Genomic DNA, 16619 nt, shown 5'->3' with positions numbered 1-16619 from the left:
ATAGGCTCACCGTAGGTCTGGGCGTCGTAGGTCGTCTCTCCCTGTTTGATGTGTTCGTACAGGTCTGACTCCTGCTGGGCCTGTGTCTGACTGTTCTCCTGCGTTTTCTCTTTCTGAGTGCTCTCCACCGTGCGCAGGCGCTTGTTGATGCGCTCGTTGTAGTCTCCCGTCGACCGCTCGTTGTCCGCCTGCCCGGGTTTCCTCTTGAAGCTCTGTAACGGACAAGACGGGGTTTCATATGTAGCGGTCTTAAAACACTCATTACAAAATTGTACATTGAAAACGTCTCTTTCGTGTGTAAAACCATCTGTGACCACACAGTAGAGCTTTGCTGATCAAACGTACCTGTGTTTTGCTCCGGCTTTGTTTCTGGGAGGACATTCTTGCCATCAGCTTTGAGTCGTGCCCCTCTGATTGGCTGGCATCAGCCGCTCCGCTGCCGTGCTCCTGTCAGACAAACCAAACAGAAGTCAAGCGAGATGCCTGCCTAATCTAACATCTGTGTGGGCTGCTCTATACAGCCATGGTGTGTGGGTGTGTGGGAGGGGTGGTATGATGGTTGTAACATCACCTCTTTAGCTTGGTCTTTCTCAGACGCTTCCCCTGCCAACTCCACGGCCGTCTCGCTCTGTAGGTTCTCCTCTCCGGTTTGACCGTCTGTGTTGTGCTCCTTCCTCTCCACTGACTCGGGCTGTTCTTCATCCTCATCGGCTCCATCCTCTTCCTCCTCCTGTAAGTAGGCAATGAAGAAAAATGATCGTTAAAAACTCAAGCACCCAAATGCACCTAGATCGGCGGTTTTGTGGTGGTAAAGTGAGAGCAGGAGTTGACTAGCAACGTACCTTTGGTTTCTGGCCTTTGTCGTCAGGGATTGCTAGGTCCTCCTCTTTTCCTGCCTCCTGTCCTTTATCCTTCTCCTCCTCCTCCTCCTCCTCTTTTTCAGCCAACCCCTTGTCCTCCTCCGTTTGACCTCCCCCTCCCTCTTCTTCTTCTTCTTCCGTTTTCGGTTCCTTGCCGTCTTCCTCACCTGGTTGATCTGGCTGGTCCTCAGCCATTTCTTCAGGTCCCTCCTCCTCCTCTCCCTCTTTCTCTCCTCCCTCCTTCTCATCCAGGTCCATGGGTTTCTCGTCTATGTCAAAGGGGTTTTCCTCTGGAGGGGCAATCAAAATAATAATTTAAAAAAAGATAATAATAATAATAATTAAAAAACAGTATATTCATAACAGGCTCTGTTGTGTCTTCCCCGTGTTCTCCTACTCTCCCGACCCCCTAAATCCTTGACTTCTGAGGCCTCACCGACTCCCTCTCCCTCTCCCTCGTCTCCGTCCTTATCGTCTTCGTCGTCCAGGTTGAGGTCCTCAGGCAGGTCCATGGCCTCTGGGTTGGGCTTCTGTTCCTGTTTCCCATGGTAGGGGTCCGTCTCGTTCTCGTCAAACTCCCGCTAAAACACAGAAACAACAACCGTCACTCCTATACGACATATGATAAAAACATGGAACATAACAACCTATAATATAAAATATTCAGTTTGAGATCTGTGCTTTTTATTTCAGTAAGACGGTACCTCGTCCCCTTGTTCATTGATCTTGTCCTCCTCGTTGTCCAGTTCGTCTTTGTCCTGGCTTTTCGTCTTGTCATCTTTGTTGGGGTCTGCTGCCTCCAAGTTGTCATCCTTGGCTACCAGTTCTGACTCTCCCTAAAACAAATTAAATCACAATTACACTCAACAGAAATATAAAGAGTTGAAAATCATGAGTTGAAATCAAAGACCTAAGACTTCTTCTATGTACACAAAAGGCCTATTTCTCTGAAAAGAAAAATCACAAATGTGTTTAAATCTGTGTTAGTGAGCACTTCTCCTTTGCCGAGATAATGCATCCACCTGACAGGTATGGCATATCAAGATGCTGATTAGACAGCATGATTATTGCACAGGTGTGCCTTAGGCTAGTCACAATAAAAGGCCACTCTAAAATGTGAAGTCAGGTGGATGGATTATCTCGGCAAAGTGTTCACTAACACAGATTTGAACACATTTGTGAACAGAATTTGAGAGAAATAGGCATTTTGAGTACATAGACTAGTCTTCAACTCATGCCAAATTTTTGCAAAAACAAAAGCGTTTATATTTTTGTTCAGTGTATAATTTAAAAAAAAAGGAAATTATATAGGAAAAAGCTGCTGACTGGTCCCAAAAAGGACAACCAGTATATATAATGCTGGAGCAAACATTGAATGCAATGTCTGTTGGGACAGTTTCTCATGTATCCTCTACATACCTGGTCCATTCCCTGGCCGGACTCTTCCTCCTTGTCACTGCCCTCCTGGTCTTCATCCTCCTCATCATCCCCCCACATCCTCTCATCCAGGGTGTCCGTCTGGCCCTCGCCCAGGTCGCCCATCTTCTTATCCAACTCGTCCTCATCCTCTTTCTCTGACTCCTCTTCATCATCCTCACCTACACAAGTACACACAAGTGCATGTTTGAGACATGAGATGAGATCAGGTGAACATTCTCACTCCCACCACCAGGATTTCATGAGGTCAACCCACCTGGCTCTCGATCCTCCCCATCATGCATTTGTCCTTCGAAGTCGTCCGACATCTCAATGGCGTTGTCCTCCTCCTTGATGTCCCTCTTGTCCTGCTCCTCCTCTTTCTTGTCCTGTCCTTCCTGGAAAGTGTCCTCAACCTGATCTTCGTTCTCGATCTTGTCACTGACGTCTTTTTGGCCCTCTCCCTCTCCGATGCCACCGCCCTCATAGTCATGGAACTCTGTGGCCCCCTCCCCCTCTCCTCCCATCAGCTCCTGGGGTAGGCAGAAGCCCTGCAGAGGAAAACAACAGAATCATCAAAGCATGTGCGCGACTGTGAAGGTTTCCCCCCTAAAACCATAGAGATATCGGTATTGAAACCACCAGATTATTCTAGGGAATTCTAAAATCGTTCACCAATCATTGTATCCAGTATTCACTTGTGGTTTCGAAAGAGATAGATGCAGAAGTAACATGGTCCAGCAGAAGAGGTGGTGTGGTACAAGCAACAACAACAGTACCTTTTGAGCAAGCTCAGTGAAGACGCTAGCCAGGACCGAGAGCAGTTTCCCAGTGCTTCTGTGGGCTCCTAGTGACACGGCCAGATAGTAGCGCACCAGCTCAGAGTACACCCCCAGCAAAGGCTCCAGACGCACCAGCAGCTGACACGCCTCACTCAGCTCCTGGGCACATACACACGGGACAAGAACGGCTCAATAACCGGGCAAAGGCAGGGGAACAAGGGCAGATTAAAACAAAGACATGTGAACCTTTTCCCCTTTACTGTGTTCCGTATGACTTCTACTGCCCCCCTTGTACTGTTTCTCTGTTCTCCAGTGTCTATATACCGTATATATATATATATCGAGGGCCGAAGAACATAACCTCCTATCTGAAAAATTCACTTTTTTTTTTTTTCCCTTGTAGAATGCTATTTTAAAAAAAAAAATAGCATTCTACAAGAAAACAACACAGTTATTTTTTAAGGATACCATTGTATAGGGGTATCCTTAAAAAATAGCATTCTACAAGAAAACAACAGTTTTTTGTGTTTTCCCAAAAAAGTAAAATTTTCAGATAGGAGGTTATGTTCTTCGGCCCTCGATATATGTAAAAAGAAAAAAAATAACGTTCTTCTTCTATCACTGAGTCTGCCAATGACCCCGGGCCTGAGCTAGATTACTCTTCCTGCTACGACTGATGGATTGATGATTCACTTGCTTAGTCAAATGTATTGATTGTAAGTCGCTTTGGAATAAGGCGTCTGCTAAATGCCCAAAATGTTAAATGTAAGCCACAGGACACCCGTCATTCCAGGAACTTCTGGAGGAAAATTATGAACTCATCACATTACTGACAAAAGTTGTGTAAATCGTTGTTATACTATAAAGTATGTTATCGTGTCTATCGAGAATTTCTATACAAGGGCTGCTACCAAAGGGCTGTGCAGTAGATGTGTACCTGGAGCTGCTGAGGTGGGCAGGTGTCTCTGTGTGTCCGGAGTCTCTCCAGAAGCTGCTCCAGCCCCCCGCTGACCTCCCCCAGAGACAGAGACGCCACCTCGGCCTCCAGCTCCTCCTCCAGCAGACGGCTCAGGTGACCAGGCTTCAGTAGGTCCTCTTGTGGCTCCTCCTCGCTCTCTGCGACGGAATAGATTCAACAAACAATGACCACCACCATCATCACATCTGACTGACTTCTTAGAAAACCATGACTACTGATTTATTTAAATATATATATATATATATTTAGTATATATATATTTCTTGTCTCAGCTAGTTACATTAACTTACTTTCCACAGCGTACTCAAGCACAAAATACACAAACACAGGTGGTTATTAACCTCACCAGTCAACAGGTTTGAGTCCTCACCTTTTTTGGTGTCTGGCTGTTGGTCTCCCTCCTGCTTGTCCTCCTTCCTCTTCACCAGGGTCTGGACTGCACACAGCACAGTGTTGATTGTCTTCTCCAGCTCCGCAGAGAACTCGGTGCGGAACGCCTGCTGATGACCTGGGTCAGGAAAGGGGGAAGATTTGAGAACCAGTGTAAAATACCGTTGTTTCAGCTCTCCTGCCCTATAGGATTGATATCATAGGTTAACATAATATATAGGTCTGTTCTCACCGGTGTGTTCGTAGCCCAGTGAGAGCAGCTGGGTCTTCCAGGTGGTGAACTCTGTGAGGCTGGCCTCCACCTCCCCTCGTACAAACTGCAGGCCCCGGATCAGGCAAGGCCGGGTATCTGCAGTGCGCTCGCGCGTGACAGCTGCGGTGAAGAGTTGCTCCATGGCGGGCATCTGTGCCGCCACAGCTCCCAGCTGGTCAAAGCCAGAACAGCACAGGGCAAAGTGGTTCCTGAGGAGAATGAGAGTAGGGGGCTTAGCAATGAGCATCAATGCGCAGATCGATCAAAGTCATATCGATCAAAGCCCTGAAAAGCTATTTGGCCCTGGTATTGCTGATGTATTGTGTTCCTCACCAGGTGTGTAACGCTCCCTGCGTAGACTGCTGTGCCACAGCGTACATCTCCTCGTTAAAGGTCTTAGTCTGGCTCAACAGGGCCGTCACACACTGACTCAGCTGGCACCAGGCGGGGTCTCCCCTCCTCATCAGACATCCGGGGGGTTGGCTCTGTGTGGCCAGGGGAGAGGAGCACCTCAGAGTGGGCTCCCTCTGTCCTCCTGTCCCCTCGGACTGCTGGAGGCCCTCTGGGCAGCACTGCAGCACCCAGGACAGCTGCTGCAGGCAGGTGGCACACTGGGCGGCCAGGGCCTGTGCTCTGGTCACCCAGCCCTGGAGAGAAGTCTGGGGAGGCAGCCCGCCGGCGTCCTCGCTGTCCCTCTGGAGGTGGGCCTGGATACCCTGGACACTGGTTGTTAGCCTCCTGTGTGTGTGTGTGTTTGTGTGAAAGAGAGAGAGAGAGAGAGACAGGACACAAGCAAAAAAAAAACGTTTTGAGAACAACTCCAGACAAGAGTACAGAATATCCTAGCGGGGTTGGCAAATATTTCTTTGTCACAGATGGATAACTGAAGTGAAATACCATAATGGTTAAACACTTAAGTTTGGAGATTTTACCTGAGGTGGACCCACTGCTCTGTGAGCTTGGCCAGGCGGCGCCTCTGTCTGAGCAGCAGCTTGAACAGGTGAGAGGAGAAGCCGCGGCAACGCTCGATGTTCCCTAGTCCCAGCTCCTGAAACACAACAAAGACGGCGTTTACGCCGGGCAGCAGGGGTGGGGAAACAGTGATGCTCTCATCCGGGAAGGGTGTGCTCTGGACAGACAGGACAAGGTAAACATCAAACATGCGTGGCACGCAAGCACACACGCACGCACGCATACGCACATGGAGCCATTCAGTCCAGTCAGTTAATAAGTGGTGTTGATGGGGCTTGGCCCCAAATGCGTTGTGCGAGTGTGGCGCAGAGGACCAAACCGCAGACCATGCTATCCTGGATTGCCCGGTGTACCACCCACCCAACGGGATGCATGGTCTGTCGGTATTAGATGACGAGACGATGACGTGGCTTCTGGAGGGGTGTCCAGAAATATAGCCCGGGTGAGCCCCTCAACCAGGTCTCGAGGTGGTAAACGGGTAGCCCCTCTGCCCCGAGCCTGGTGAAGTGGAGAGGAAACAACAACCCATACGCCAAAGAAGAAGTTGAAGTGTCTCTCACCTTGGCGGCACTCTGGAGTGCAGTCTGCATGGTTGTTCGTCGTGCCCACGAGCGGTAGAAATACTTCTGACACCCATCCCATGCGGCTGTCATCTCAGTAAACAGCCTGCAACGGAAAGAGGTCAAACATTAGTCCATCACAATACAGTGGTATCAACTACTATTACATTGCGAACCCTCGTTGGGTGTGGCTGTGTTTGTGTGGCAGGTGGTGGGTGTAGGGTGCAGGGTTCCCACACCTTCTGAAACATCAAATTCAAGCACTTTTCAAGGACTATCAAGTCTCAATTCCCTCAAATTCAAGGACCCAACACATAGTTTGAGGCAGATCTAGATGAGAATTGATATAATAGGAACTATCCGCTCACAGACAACAATTAAAAAGAGAGGCTTTTGAATGTAGAGGCTTGAACACAAGATGGTCTCTTGCCTTTTATACCACAGCACAGCAAAACAATATATTGTGAAATATGTGTAAAGTTACTGTGTTTAAGTTAAGCAATACAGAGACTTATCTACTATAATTACGTAAAACACTTTTTTGAATATATAGATTTTTTTTAGAGAGAGAGAGGGGAATTCAAGCACTTTCAATGACCCATTTCTATTTTCAAAAACGTTTACGGCCTTGATTTTTTTTCCCTCAAATTCACAAACTTTCAAGGAGTTCAAGGACCCGTGGGAACCCTGTGGGTGAGCCTTACGTATTCTCGGCCTGCTCCTGTGTCCTGACTGCAGACAGAGCCGTGGTCAGCTCCAGAGGCTGCAGGCAAAAGGTCTCCTCTGGGTTCGCTGTCCTGCTCCAGTTTAACCCTTTACGGTACGACAGGCCTGCAGACAGAGAGCATCACTGTCATCACTTCTGTCAGCTGGAACCTGGCTACCCCGAAAAATCTAAGTGCATTCTTATACTCCCTGAGAAAAAATACTTGGGTGTACTGATTCCATAGGGAGGGCTCACCGATCTCAGCCAGCATCTTGAAGAGATCCGAGAGGGCCCTCTGTTTCTGCTGGAGGATGTGTTTGATCTCCGACTTCTGCTTCTCTTTCTCAGCTTTCATGTCGACGGTGAGGCTCTGGAGGTCACGCACGTTGCTGATGATCTCACCTGAAAACACAAGACACGAATCTCATCCAGTCAGAGCAAACAAGGGATGATGTCGTCGGTCATTATCATCCATAATAAGGGCTTTCATGAGTCGGTTCATGCCCTACATAAACAGGGGTAGGACAGGATAAGCCTAGGCTTCTTCCTACTCCTTTTCAAACAATTGATAGGACTGTACTACATATTAGTTATTTGTTATTTATTATTTTAAATCATGTTTGAAATAAAGATTCATTCATTCATTCATTCATACATCCTTGTGTGAGACAACAGCAACTTGTCCTATGAGGAACTAGATTAGTTGGTCTGCTCGTACCAGTGAACACGTCCAGATCCTCCGAGAGCTCAGGCAGAGGGCCCTTTTTCACCAGCTCCACACACATCTTCCTCATCTTCCTGGTGAGGAGGGGCAGACGGCCCTGCAGGGACGAGGGCTCCACGCCGACAGGACCTCCCTCTGGGGCTTCGCTCTGAAATACACGCCGCCGCTAACGGTCAGACCAGTATAGACACACCGACCAAGTCTCGGAGGAGCTTATCGTTGAATATGAATACAGCGCAACCAAAAAAACGTTACATTATGACTATTCACATTGACACCACACGTTCAAAGTCATACATTTCTGATCGTAGCTGATGAAGGGCTGCGCTGTACCTGTAAGTCCCTACCCCTGCCTGGGAGGGCGCTCTTCAGCGCTCGGTGGACCCTGTGCAGGGGTGTTTCCTCTGGGTTGGCGTCAACACTGTCCATGCTGGCGTTGCTGCCCTGCTCCACTAGCGCCGGGGCACAGGGACCACTCAGGGCTGCCTCAAACTTCTTGACAAACTTGAAGAGGGTACTGGGCAACAAGAAGAGTGACAGCCCATTGTAATATCAAGCTAAGATGAGATTCATGCAACTGCCATCATTTGAGAGCATTAAGGATGTTTTTGTTGTTGTGGAAAAGCTTACCGATGGGTTTTGTCCACTGACTGTTTTATGGACCAGAAACTGACATCATTCCACCTGGAGATCTTCACAAAGCCCTGAAAAAGGATCAAGATGCATATCATCAGGATGTGTATTGACACTGGCATCTATGTGTAAAACATTTAAAACACGAAAGTTGGTGGATAAAGATCCTTTACGAAACATCTGCCAACTAACCTTGAGCTCCTTCTCAATGGGTTGTCGGAGTTGAGTGACTTTGGTCTGAATCCCCTCTGAGAACTGGGTGTAGTATTTGTGCAGGTTCCAAAGGAGACAGCATAGAGGCTCTGCGAAAGAAGGAACTATCACTCTTCAGAACTACATACAGAAAACCTCAATGGAGGAGGAGTAACTGTCTTAGTACAGAGCCCAAATACAGGTCTAATTCTGTGAATCCCATATAGGATGAGATCCTATGACCCACCTTGTCCCTGCTGGCTGGGGGCCAATAGGAGGTGGCAGTGGAAGCTGAGCAGCATGGTCAGGCGGGTATGGAACTGCCCCAGGGAAGAGCCCTCCATGAAGCCCTGGAGGGTGGAAGACACCGAGGACAGGGACAGACGCTCCTCGTCACCCTCTGCTGGAGAGCCAGGAAAAGATGGGGAGTTGAGACAGAATCAAATAGCATAAACATCTCCACATGACCATCATCGTTATCTGGAGGGAGGGTACCTGAATTGGTGTCCATCCGTTGCTCCTCCAGGTACCTCTCAATCAGCTGGTAGAGAGAGAACCAGTGCTTGGTGGATCTCTCTGTGTGGCGTTTCAACGCATTGTCCAGGCTGCTGGACCAACAGCTAATAAAAAAAAAAAAAAAAAAGAGAGAGAATGGTGAATGTCAAATAGCCTAATGGGTAGCATGTCTATGTATTCCAAATTATTTTCCTCCAAACGCCATGCTGACCATAATCAAGAGAAACACCCAATAGTAATTTATTACTACGAGGAGAGACCAAGCCTACTCTTTCACAGTGAACTTACTTGAGCTCCAGTTTGCGCCACTGGATGATGAGCTGAGTGACGGCCTCGAGCTCCTTCCGTAGAGAGACCGTGCGGCTGGCGTTGTTCTCCCAGTCCTAAGGGGGGGGAGGGAGAGCAAGGTAAATGGTAAATGGACTGACTTATATAGCGCCTTTATCCAAAGCGCTTTACAACGGCCTCTCATTCACCCATTCACACACACCAATGGCGGCAAGGCGCCGGCCCGCTCACTGGGAGCAATTTGGGGTTCAGTGTCTTGCCCAAGGACACTTCGACACGTGGCCAGCCGGGGGCTCGAACCGCCGATCTGCCAACCTTGCTCATTAGATCATTGATCATTAGACGGCGGCTCTACCTCCTGCGCCACAGCCGCCCCAAGGTGAGGACATACAGTAGTATAGCAGTATAGTAAATATACACTGTACAAATAATATCTAACGGTGAAGACGAGGGAGAGAGCAACTGCAGGTACTCACCTGTGCTTTGCTCAGCAGGATCTCCAGGCCGTTGAGGAATTTGGCTAGTGGGCTGGCCAGACTGAAGGCCATGATCCTCTCCATCACCACAGTGAGCTGGAACAGAGCACACAGAACATGTAGACCATGGATCACCAACAGGCGGCCCGCGGGCCAGATGCGGCCCACCAAAGCTTCCCATCGGGCCCGTGGAATATTTGTGTTTTTTTAATATTAATGAATTCAGAAAATGTGAGGACGGAAATACCGTTTAGAACATATAGGCTGCGTTCGTAAATTCGTCGGAGTGCAGACTGGATTCAACGTCATCATGGAACCAAGTAATTTGATTGGACTAGAGGCAGTCACGTGGACGCTCTGACTCTCTCTGGTTGGTTCTACCAATGCAGAAGGATTCAGACCGAACTCATTCACAAATCTCCAACCTTGCTTCTAAATAGCCGTATAGTAGTATAGTATACTAGTATATAATAGTATAGTATAGTAGCAAAGCTGAAACTAATTGGAATTGGAATGCGGCAGACGTAGCGCCTATTCGCATGCAAGAATGGGGACAAACTCATAGCTCTCATTTAACATTTCGTGTTTTTTTTCACATGCTCTTGTTTAACATTTCGTGTTATAGGCTATTTTTTCACATGCACATTACAGTGACTTAAATAACAACTAACTTCTCAGTCAAAAAATGACTGAGGTAAATGGCTTGTTATGCTTGTAGAACCCATACAGCCCGGAGAGATGCACTAGTTGCCCTCTCGTTCAGATAACGTTCTGCTAATAATTCCACTGGCATGTCCATATCCAGCTTTTAAGTTTGCAATTATTCTGCGATGGGTCTCAGGATATGACTTCTCATGGTATGATTCTCTGAAAGCTGCACGCCTTGTATAATTGTAACGGCGAAGATTGTATTGTTTTTCATCAGCTACTGTTTCAGTGCAGATGAGGCATACAGGTTTTGCGTTACTAAATGTTGGCAAGATGAATGCGTACTTGTCAGTCCATTCCTCATTAAAGCTGCGTTTTTCCACGTCAATTTTACGCTTCAGGTTCTCTCTATGAGAGTGACACTTTGCTTGAAAATTATTACAATGAAGTGAAGCCAAAATATCTTGATCGCCCCCTGGTGGCTGGCTGCAGTATAGGTGTCAGGAGTCTGTTAACACTGATAAGCCATTAATAACATACATTTTGCAAGAAAGTTAAAATATTAAACAATAATATGCTAATTATGCCGAAATAAAATAAATAAATATACATAAGTCCGGCCCCCACAGTGTATGCTTAGAAAAATTCTGACCCTTGTACAAATATAGTTGGTGACCCCTGATGTAGACGCTCGATGCGGTCGATGATGGTGACAACAGAACAAAATGAACGCTCACTTGAAACAGCCCTTATTCAAGGAAAACCTGTGATCCAGTACCTGTGGATGTGATTGGGAAACGTTGTAACCCAAATACGATGGAGTTCCAATACAATAACCCCAGTCTCTATGACGTCTCTAATAGAGTCTTACCTGGACCAGTGCAGGGTGGTCTGGCCACTCCTCCAGCCTCTGTCTGACAGCCAGGGTCAGCTGCTCCAACACGGGCAGGCAGAGGCGGGCCTCGCTCATGTTAGGCTGCTGGTAGAAGTCGTGTGGCCCGTCTGGTTGGACGAGCAGGCCGTCAGCCCCTCCCGTACCCTGCACCGTGTTCTGGAGGAGGGAGCTGAGGAGCAGCTGGGTCCCGGTCAGCTGCTGGTCCATCTCAGAGTCTGAGATTCACACATGGGAACAGTCCGTATAGCACACCATTACAATCTACAATCTGCAATCTAAACACCAGTCCCTTCCAATTCACGTTCTGCAACCTTCCTTACTCTTGTTAAAAATGTATTTGAATTGATAGAGAGACCCCTGACCGTGAGGTACAATGCAACATCTTAATGTTCTGTTGAATTGTTCAAATAATTAAATACAGATATGACATGACTAGAAGGACCCACCCATTAGATGATAGAACCGTGACATCACAGGGGCTGTCATCTGATAGGAGGAGATCAGAGCTCTGATGTGATCCTTGCTGTGGTTGACTGGAGCGGTGCTTCGGTACCACAGTGACTGGGAGTAGCCCAGACTGAGGCGCTGATGGACCTGCACCACGGTGTTCATACAGGCATTAGAGAGCAAGCTGCCCTCGCTGGGCTCCTCGGCCACTTCCTCCACGAGCTCCGAGTCTGCCGGTCCCTCCAGAGTGGGCTCAGCAGTGATGTCAGCAAAGTCCTGAGCGGCGAAACAAGAGAGAGAGCAGAGGGGTGACTTACGGTGGCAAAGCCAGCTGGATTGACTGTGGGTCATTGGAAGTGAGATCATATCGGGAGGATGAATTTGATGACGCTAATACCTTGTTGAACTGGGGAAAGCAGCGCCTGAAGTCTCTCTCCTCTTGCTCGTCCTCGCTAAGGCCTGTCCCGTGGAGTCGACTGCGGTTGCGGTACAGGCTGGCCTCCAGCTTCTCCTTCTCCTGCTTGCGTTGCTCCTGCTCATCCCATTCGTTCACCAGAGCCTGGAGAATATCACGTTACATAACACAGCGTTAGGTACCACCATTAGGTACCATGAAACCCATAGGTCCGTCTTGTGATATGATCCTATTGATTGACAGTCAAACTAAACTTAAAAAACAAACCGCTACTCCCAAAAAAGCTGACCTCTCTCATTGACCTCCGATGCTACAGACATTTTTACAACAACCCACCTGACAGATGTGTCTGAAGAGCTTGCGTGTGTCCTGGCTGAGCTGGCCTGTGGACAGAGCGTGGCACTGCACATACAGGAGAGAGTTCAGCAGTAACGTTGACGCCTCTGGGACCACGTGCTCAGGGTCCTGCTGGGGTAAGAGCTTCCCCAGGCCCCGCAGGATGTCCATGCAGGCTTTAGAGCACAGGTAGTCTGCTCTGGCCAGGTAGGACGGCAGGCTGGGGGACAGGGAAGGGAAGGCCAGCAGGCAGGTCACCAGCTTGGGCAGGCCGGGCAGGGTGGTGAGGGAGGAGGACACTTGGGACGCCACCAGCCTCATGCCGTGCCTGAGCTGGAAGATGGCGGTCCGCAGCGGCCCCACCACGTCTGGGTAGAGCGGGTACTCTTCCGCCAACCTCTGGGCGAAGCGGTGCTGGGAGGTCTGCCACACGGCTTCCTCCTTCAGCAGGCCCTGAGTCCCCGACTTGGATTTGGGCCCAGTCCCCTGGTGGGCCTTCAGCAGGTGGGACAGAAGGTCCTCGATGGCGGCCGGCTGGCCGATGCTACAGAGGTAGTGCTGGAGCTCCTGGAAGAGTCTCCCGTACTGGGGCTCGCTGGGCCGACAGGCCTGCTTCCTGGAGAGCTCTGCTATCTGCTCCTTCACCTGTTGCATTCGGATCCACAGGTACCTACAGCCAACCGGAGACAACCAGTTTGATCTTCTCAAAAAAACGTACAGAAATAAAACCAAATGCACGTTTCTTGTTCCAGATCAGAGACGTCATCCTATTGAGCGAAACGGAGAGGTGACTCACCTGATGCGAGGATGCTGGAAGCCGTCGGTGGTGCTGCTCTCCTCCAGCTCTGCACCTGTCACCAGTTGAGAAGACAGGCTGCGGCCTCTCCACTCCTCCTGCAGCAAAGCCAGCTGTGAAAGAGAGGCAAATACACAGGCCGTCGTCACATATGGATCTAAACCCGAACAGGAAATAAAACAGGACCTTTTAAGTTAGTCATATTTTGTCATGAAAAACTGAAAGTGACCCCACCTCCTCCTGAGCATAGTTGAGCTTGTAGGCTCTCTTCACGGCCGGGTCAAAGATGGTCTGCGGGGTCCACACTTTGATCTGCAGCAGGCCCATGTTGACCCAGAACACGCCGGAGCGGACCAGCTGACCGGAGCCCTGGGCCCTGTTCTGGACGTACTGCTGCAGGCAGGTGAGCAAGGAGTCCAGGAGGCCCTCAGGGAGCAGGCTGGGGGTCAGGAAGTCTCTGAGGGCGGTCTGGACCTCCTGGGCGGCCACCGCAGGGTCCCGGTCCTCCACCAGACTCTCACAGCTCTCGGCGTAGCCCTCCTGCAGTCCCGGGGGCAGCAGGTCAGCCAGAGACTGCAGCTGCCTGCGCAGGACCACACCCTGCAGCCTGCAGTCAGTAGTCCTGAGAGGGCAGAGAGAGGGACACTCAGTCACAAACTACAGCTACAATGACAAAGAAAACAGTCAAAGCCTAAGGGCCTCCCTACAGCACAGTACAAGCCTCAAGATAATTGATCTTTATTTTATTTTTTTAGTGGGCAGTCCCACTCATTTTTTTTTTTTATTGTGATAGAGACAGTAGAGATTTGACAGGAAGGATGAATGAATGAATGAATGAATGGTCTTTATTGTCATTGATATAGTACAGGTACCATACAACGAAATTTGGGAGGAGGGGCTCCCCTGGTGCTAGGAGAAAAAAATAAAATAATAATAATAATACTAAAAACAAGAAGGGAAAAGAGCTGGTTTACATAAATAAAGGCTATATACACTATCCACTATACTATACTATACAAATAAAACACTGTGCTGTACTCTATGCTATGCTATAAATATCCTAACATTTCCTATCTCTGAACCTTATGTACCCGAGGGTTGTCATATTGCACATAGTATTATTGCACATTCATTTAAAGTGTCGCAGTTTGCAGGTTTGAAATGTTCACAGTTGTGTTTCAGTATTGCACTTGATTACAATCTAGTAGCTGCCATCAAATTGTCTAGATTGTCCAGGGCCTAGAACCTAGATCTTTGCTGTGTTCAGGGCCTGAATGGCCCTGGGGTAGAAGCTGAGCTTCAGTCTATTTGTCCTTGCGGACATGGTCCTGAACCGCCTGCCCGAGGGCAGCCGAACAAAGTGTTCGTTCCCAGGGTGGGATGGGTCTCTGGAGATCTTGGAGGCCTTCCTGAGGCAGCGTGTGTTGTACAGCTCTTCCAGAGAGGGGAGGGGGGCGCCGATTATCTTCTGGGCCGATCTCACGACTCTCTGTAGCGCTTTCCTCTCTGCGGCTGTGCAGCTGGAGAACCACACGCAGATGCAGTAGGTGAGGATGCTCTCCACTGTGCAGCGGTAGAAGGTCACAAGCAGCTCCTGTTTGAGGTGGTATTTCCTGAGGACTCTCAGGAAGTAGAGCCGCTGTTGTGCCTTCTTGATGATGGCTGCTGTGTTGGTCTTCCAGGACAGGTCATCCTGTATGTGCACCCCCAGGAATCGGAGGGTTGAGACTCTCTCCACGCTCCCTCCATCGACGAGCAGGGGCTGGACCTCAGATTTTTTCCTCCTGAAGTCCACGATGATTTCCTGGGTCTTTGACTGGTTCAGCAGCAGGTTGTTAACCTTGCACAGCTTGCCCAGCTGCTCCACCTCATCCCTGTACGCCGCCTCGTCCCCCCCCGAGATGCAGCCCACCACAGTGGTGTCGTCTGCAAACTTTACGATGGAGTTGCTGGGGTGGACGGGGGTGAAGTCGTAGGTGTAGAGGTTGTAGAGGATGGGGCTTAGCACGCAGCCCTGGGGGGACCCAGTGCTGAGTCTGAGGGCTGTGGAGGTGTGGAAGCCCACCCGCACCCTCTGGGGGCGGTCAGACAGGAAGTCCTTGATCCATGCACAGATGGAGTGTGATAGTCCCAGGTCTAGTAGTTTGGTCACTAGCCTGTCTGGAAGGATGGTGTTGAAGGCAGAGCTGAAGTCCACAAAGAGCAGTCTCGCGTAGCTGTTCCCCCTCTCCAGGTAGGATAGAGTGGAGTGGAGAGTCGTCGCGATGGCGTCCTCTGTGGACCAGTGGGCTCTGTAGGTGAACTGGTATGGATCCAGGTTGGGCAGGAGGCGTGTGACTATGTGGGCCCGGACCAGTTTCTCGAAGCACTTCATGATGATTGGCGTGAGTGCCACCGGGCGGTAGTCGTTTAGGCAGCTCACCGTGCTTTTCTTCAGGACTGGGATGATAGTTGAGGTTTTCAGGCAGGGTGGGATGGTGGCCTGGGACAGGAACTGGTTGAAGATGTTGGTGAAAACCCCGGCCAGCTGGTCGGCGCAGTCCCTCAGCACCCGTCCCAGGACGCCATCCGGCCCTGAGGCTTTTCTGGGGTCCACCGCCTTCAGCACGCGTCTCACTTCATGCTCTGTGAGGGTGAGGCTGCTGAGAGCTGGAGAGAGTGGGGTTTGTGTTGTGGTTACCTCCGTTCGCCCCTCGTCGAACCGGGCGTAGAAGGAGTTCAGCTTTTCCGCCAGCAGGGGGTCGTCCTCCGCGGCTGTGAGCCTGTTGGCTCTGAAGTTTGTCATGTGCTGAACCCCCTGCCACACCCGCCTGGAGTCGTTGCTCAGGAAGCATTCCTCAATCTTCTCTCTGTGGTCTGCCTTGGCCTCCCGGATGCCACGGTTTAGGTTAGCCCTGGTGGTGCTGTACAGCAGTGTGTCCTTCGCTGAGTAGGCGTTGTCCCTCTCCTTGAGCAGTTTTCGGACCTTCTCAGTCATCCATGGCTTCGTGTTGGGGTAGACCCGGACACGTTTGTCCACGGTGGCTGAGTTGGTGCAGTTCACTATGTGGTTCAGAACCGACGACGTGAACTGTTCCAGGTCTTCATGCTCATATTCCTGCCATGAGGTGTCATTTAGGCAGATCTGCAGTGGAGCGGACCCTGCTGGCCAGGTCCTGACAGTCTTAGTGGTGATGGGGGCACTTTTCCTCATGGGAGTGTAGGCTGGGATCAGGAGGATTGACACGTGGTCAGACATGCCTAGATGAGCTAGCGGTCTAGCCTTGTAAGCAAGCTTGATGTTGGTGTATACCTTGTCCAGTGTGTTATCTCCTCTTGTTGCACATTTAACATGC

General features: G+C 49.8%; 1 protein-coding gene across 1 annotated transcript in view; it reads right to left on the bottom strand.

Annotated features, from left to right (window-relative positions):
• mdn1 (midasin AAA ATPase 1) overlaps positions 1-16619 on the bottom strand; it is a 47554-nt gene that overhangs the window by 4518 nt on the left and 26417 nt on the right. Inside the window, exons 61-91 of the mRNA XM_080527704.1 lie at positions 13519-13906; positions 13285-13397; positions 12489-13158; positions 12135-12296; positions 11737-12013; positions 11267-11505; positions 9748-9843; positions 9272-9366; positions 8963-9087; positions 8715-8870; positions 8468-8577; positions 8273-8346; positions 7976-8159; positions 7637-7790; positions 7174-7320; positions 6917-7043; positions 6213-6318; positions 5613-5728; positions 5014-5418; positions 4660-4889; positions 4408-4545; positions 3996-4174; positions 3056-3217; positions 2554-2827; positions 2280-2458; positions 1565-1696; positions 1297-1441; positions 843-1150; positions 572-730; positions 346-447; positions 11-212 (exon numbers count right to left, since the gene is read on the bottom strand). Coding sequence (XP_080383830.1) covers positions 11-212; positions 346-447; positions 572-730; positions 843-1150; positions 1297-1441; positions 1565-1696; positions 2280-2458; positions 2554-2827; positions 3056-3217; positions 3996-4174; positions 4408-4545; positions 4660-4889; positions 5014-5418; positions 5613-5728; positions 6213-6318; positions 6917-7043; positions 7174-7320; positions 7637-7790; positions 7976-8159; positions 8273-8346; positions 8468-8577; positions 8715-8870; positions 8963-9087; positions 9272-9366; positions 9748-9843; positions 11267-11505; positions 11737-12013; positions 12135-12296; positions 12489-13158; positions 13285-13397; positions 13519-13906 — 5954 coding nt within the window. The remainder of the gene's footprint in view (positions 1-10; positions 213-345; positions 448-571; positions 731-842; positions 1151-1296; positions 1442-1564; positions 1697-2279; positions 2459-2553; positions 2828-3055; positions 3218-3995; positions 4175-4407; positions 4546-4659; positions 4890-5013; positions 5419-5612; positions 5729-6212; positions 6319-6916; positions 7044-7173; positions 7321-7636; positions 7791-7975; positions 8160-8272; positions 8347-8467; positions 8578-8714; positions 8871-8962; positions 9088-9271; positions 9367-9747; positions 9844-11266; positions 11506-11736; positions 12014-12134; positions 12297-12488; positions 13159-13284; positions 13398-13518; positions 13907-16619) is intronic.

The sequence above is a fragment of the Nansenia antarctica genome, assembly GCF_963989245.1.
Source record: "Nansenia antarctica genome assembly, chromosome: 3".
NCBI lineage: Eukaryota > Metazoa > Chordata > Actinopteri > Argentiniformes > Microstomatidae > Nansenia > Nansenia antarctica.
Note: the sequence above shows the minus strand (reverse complement) of the source record. Positions and strands in the feature narration are given on the sequence as shown.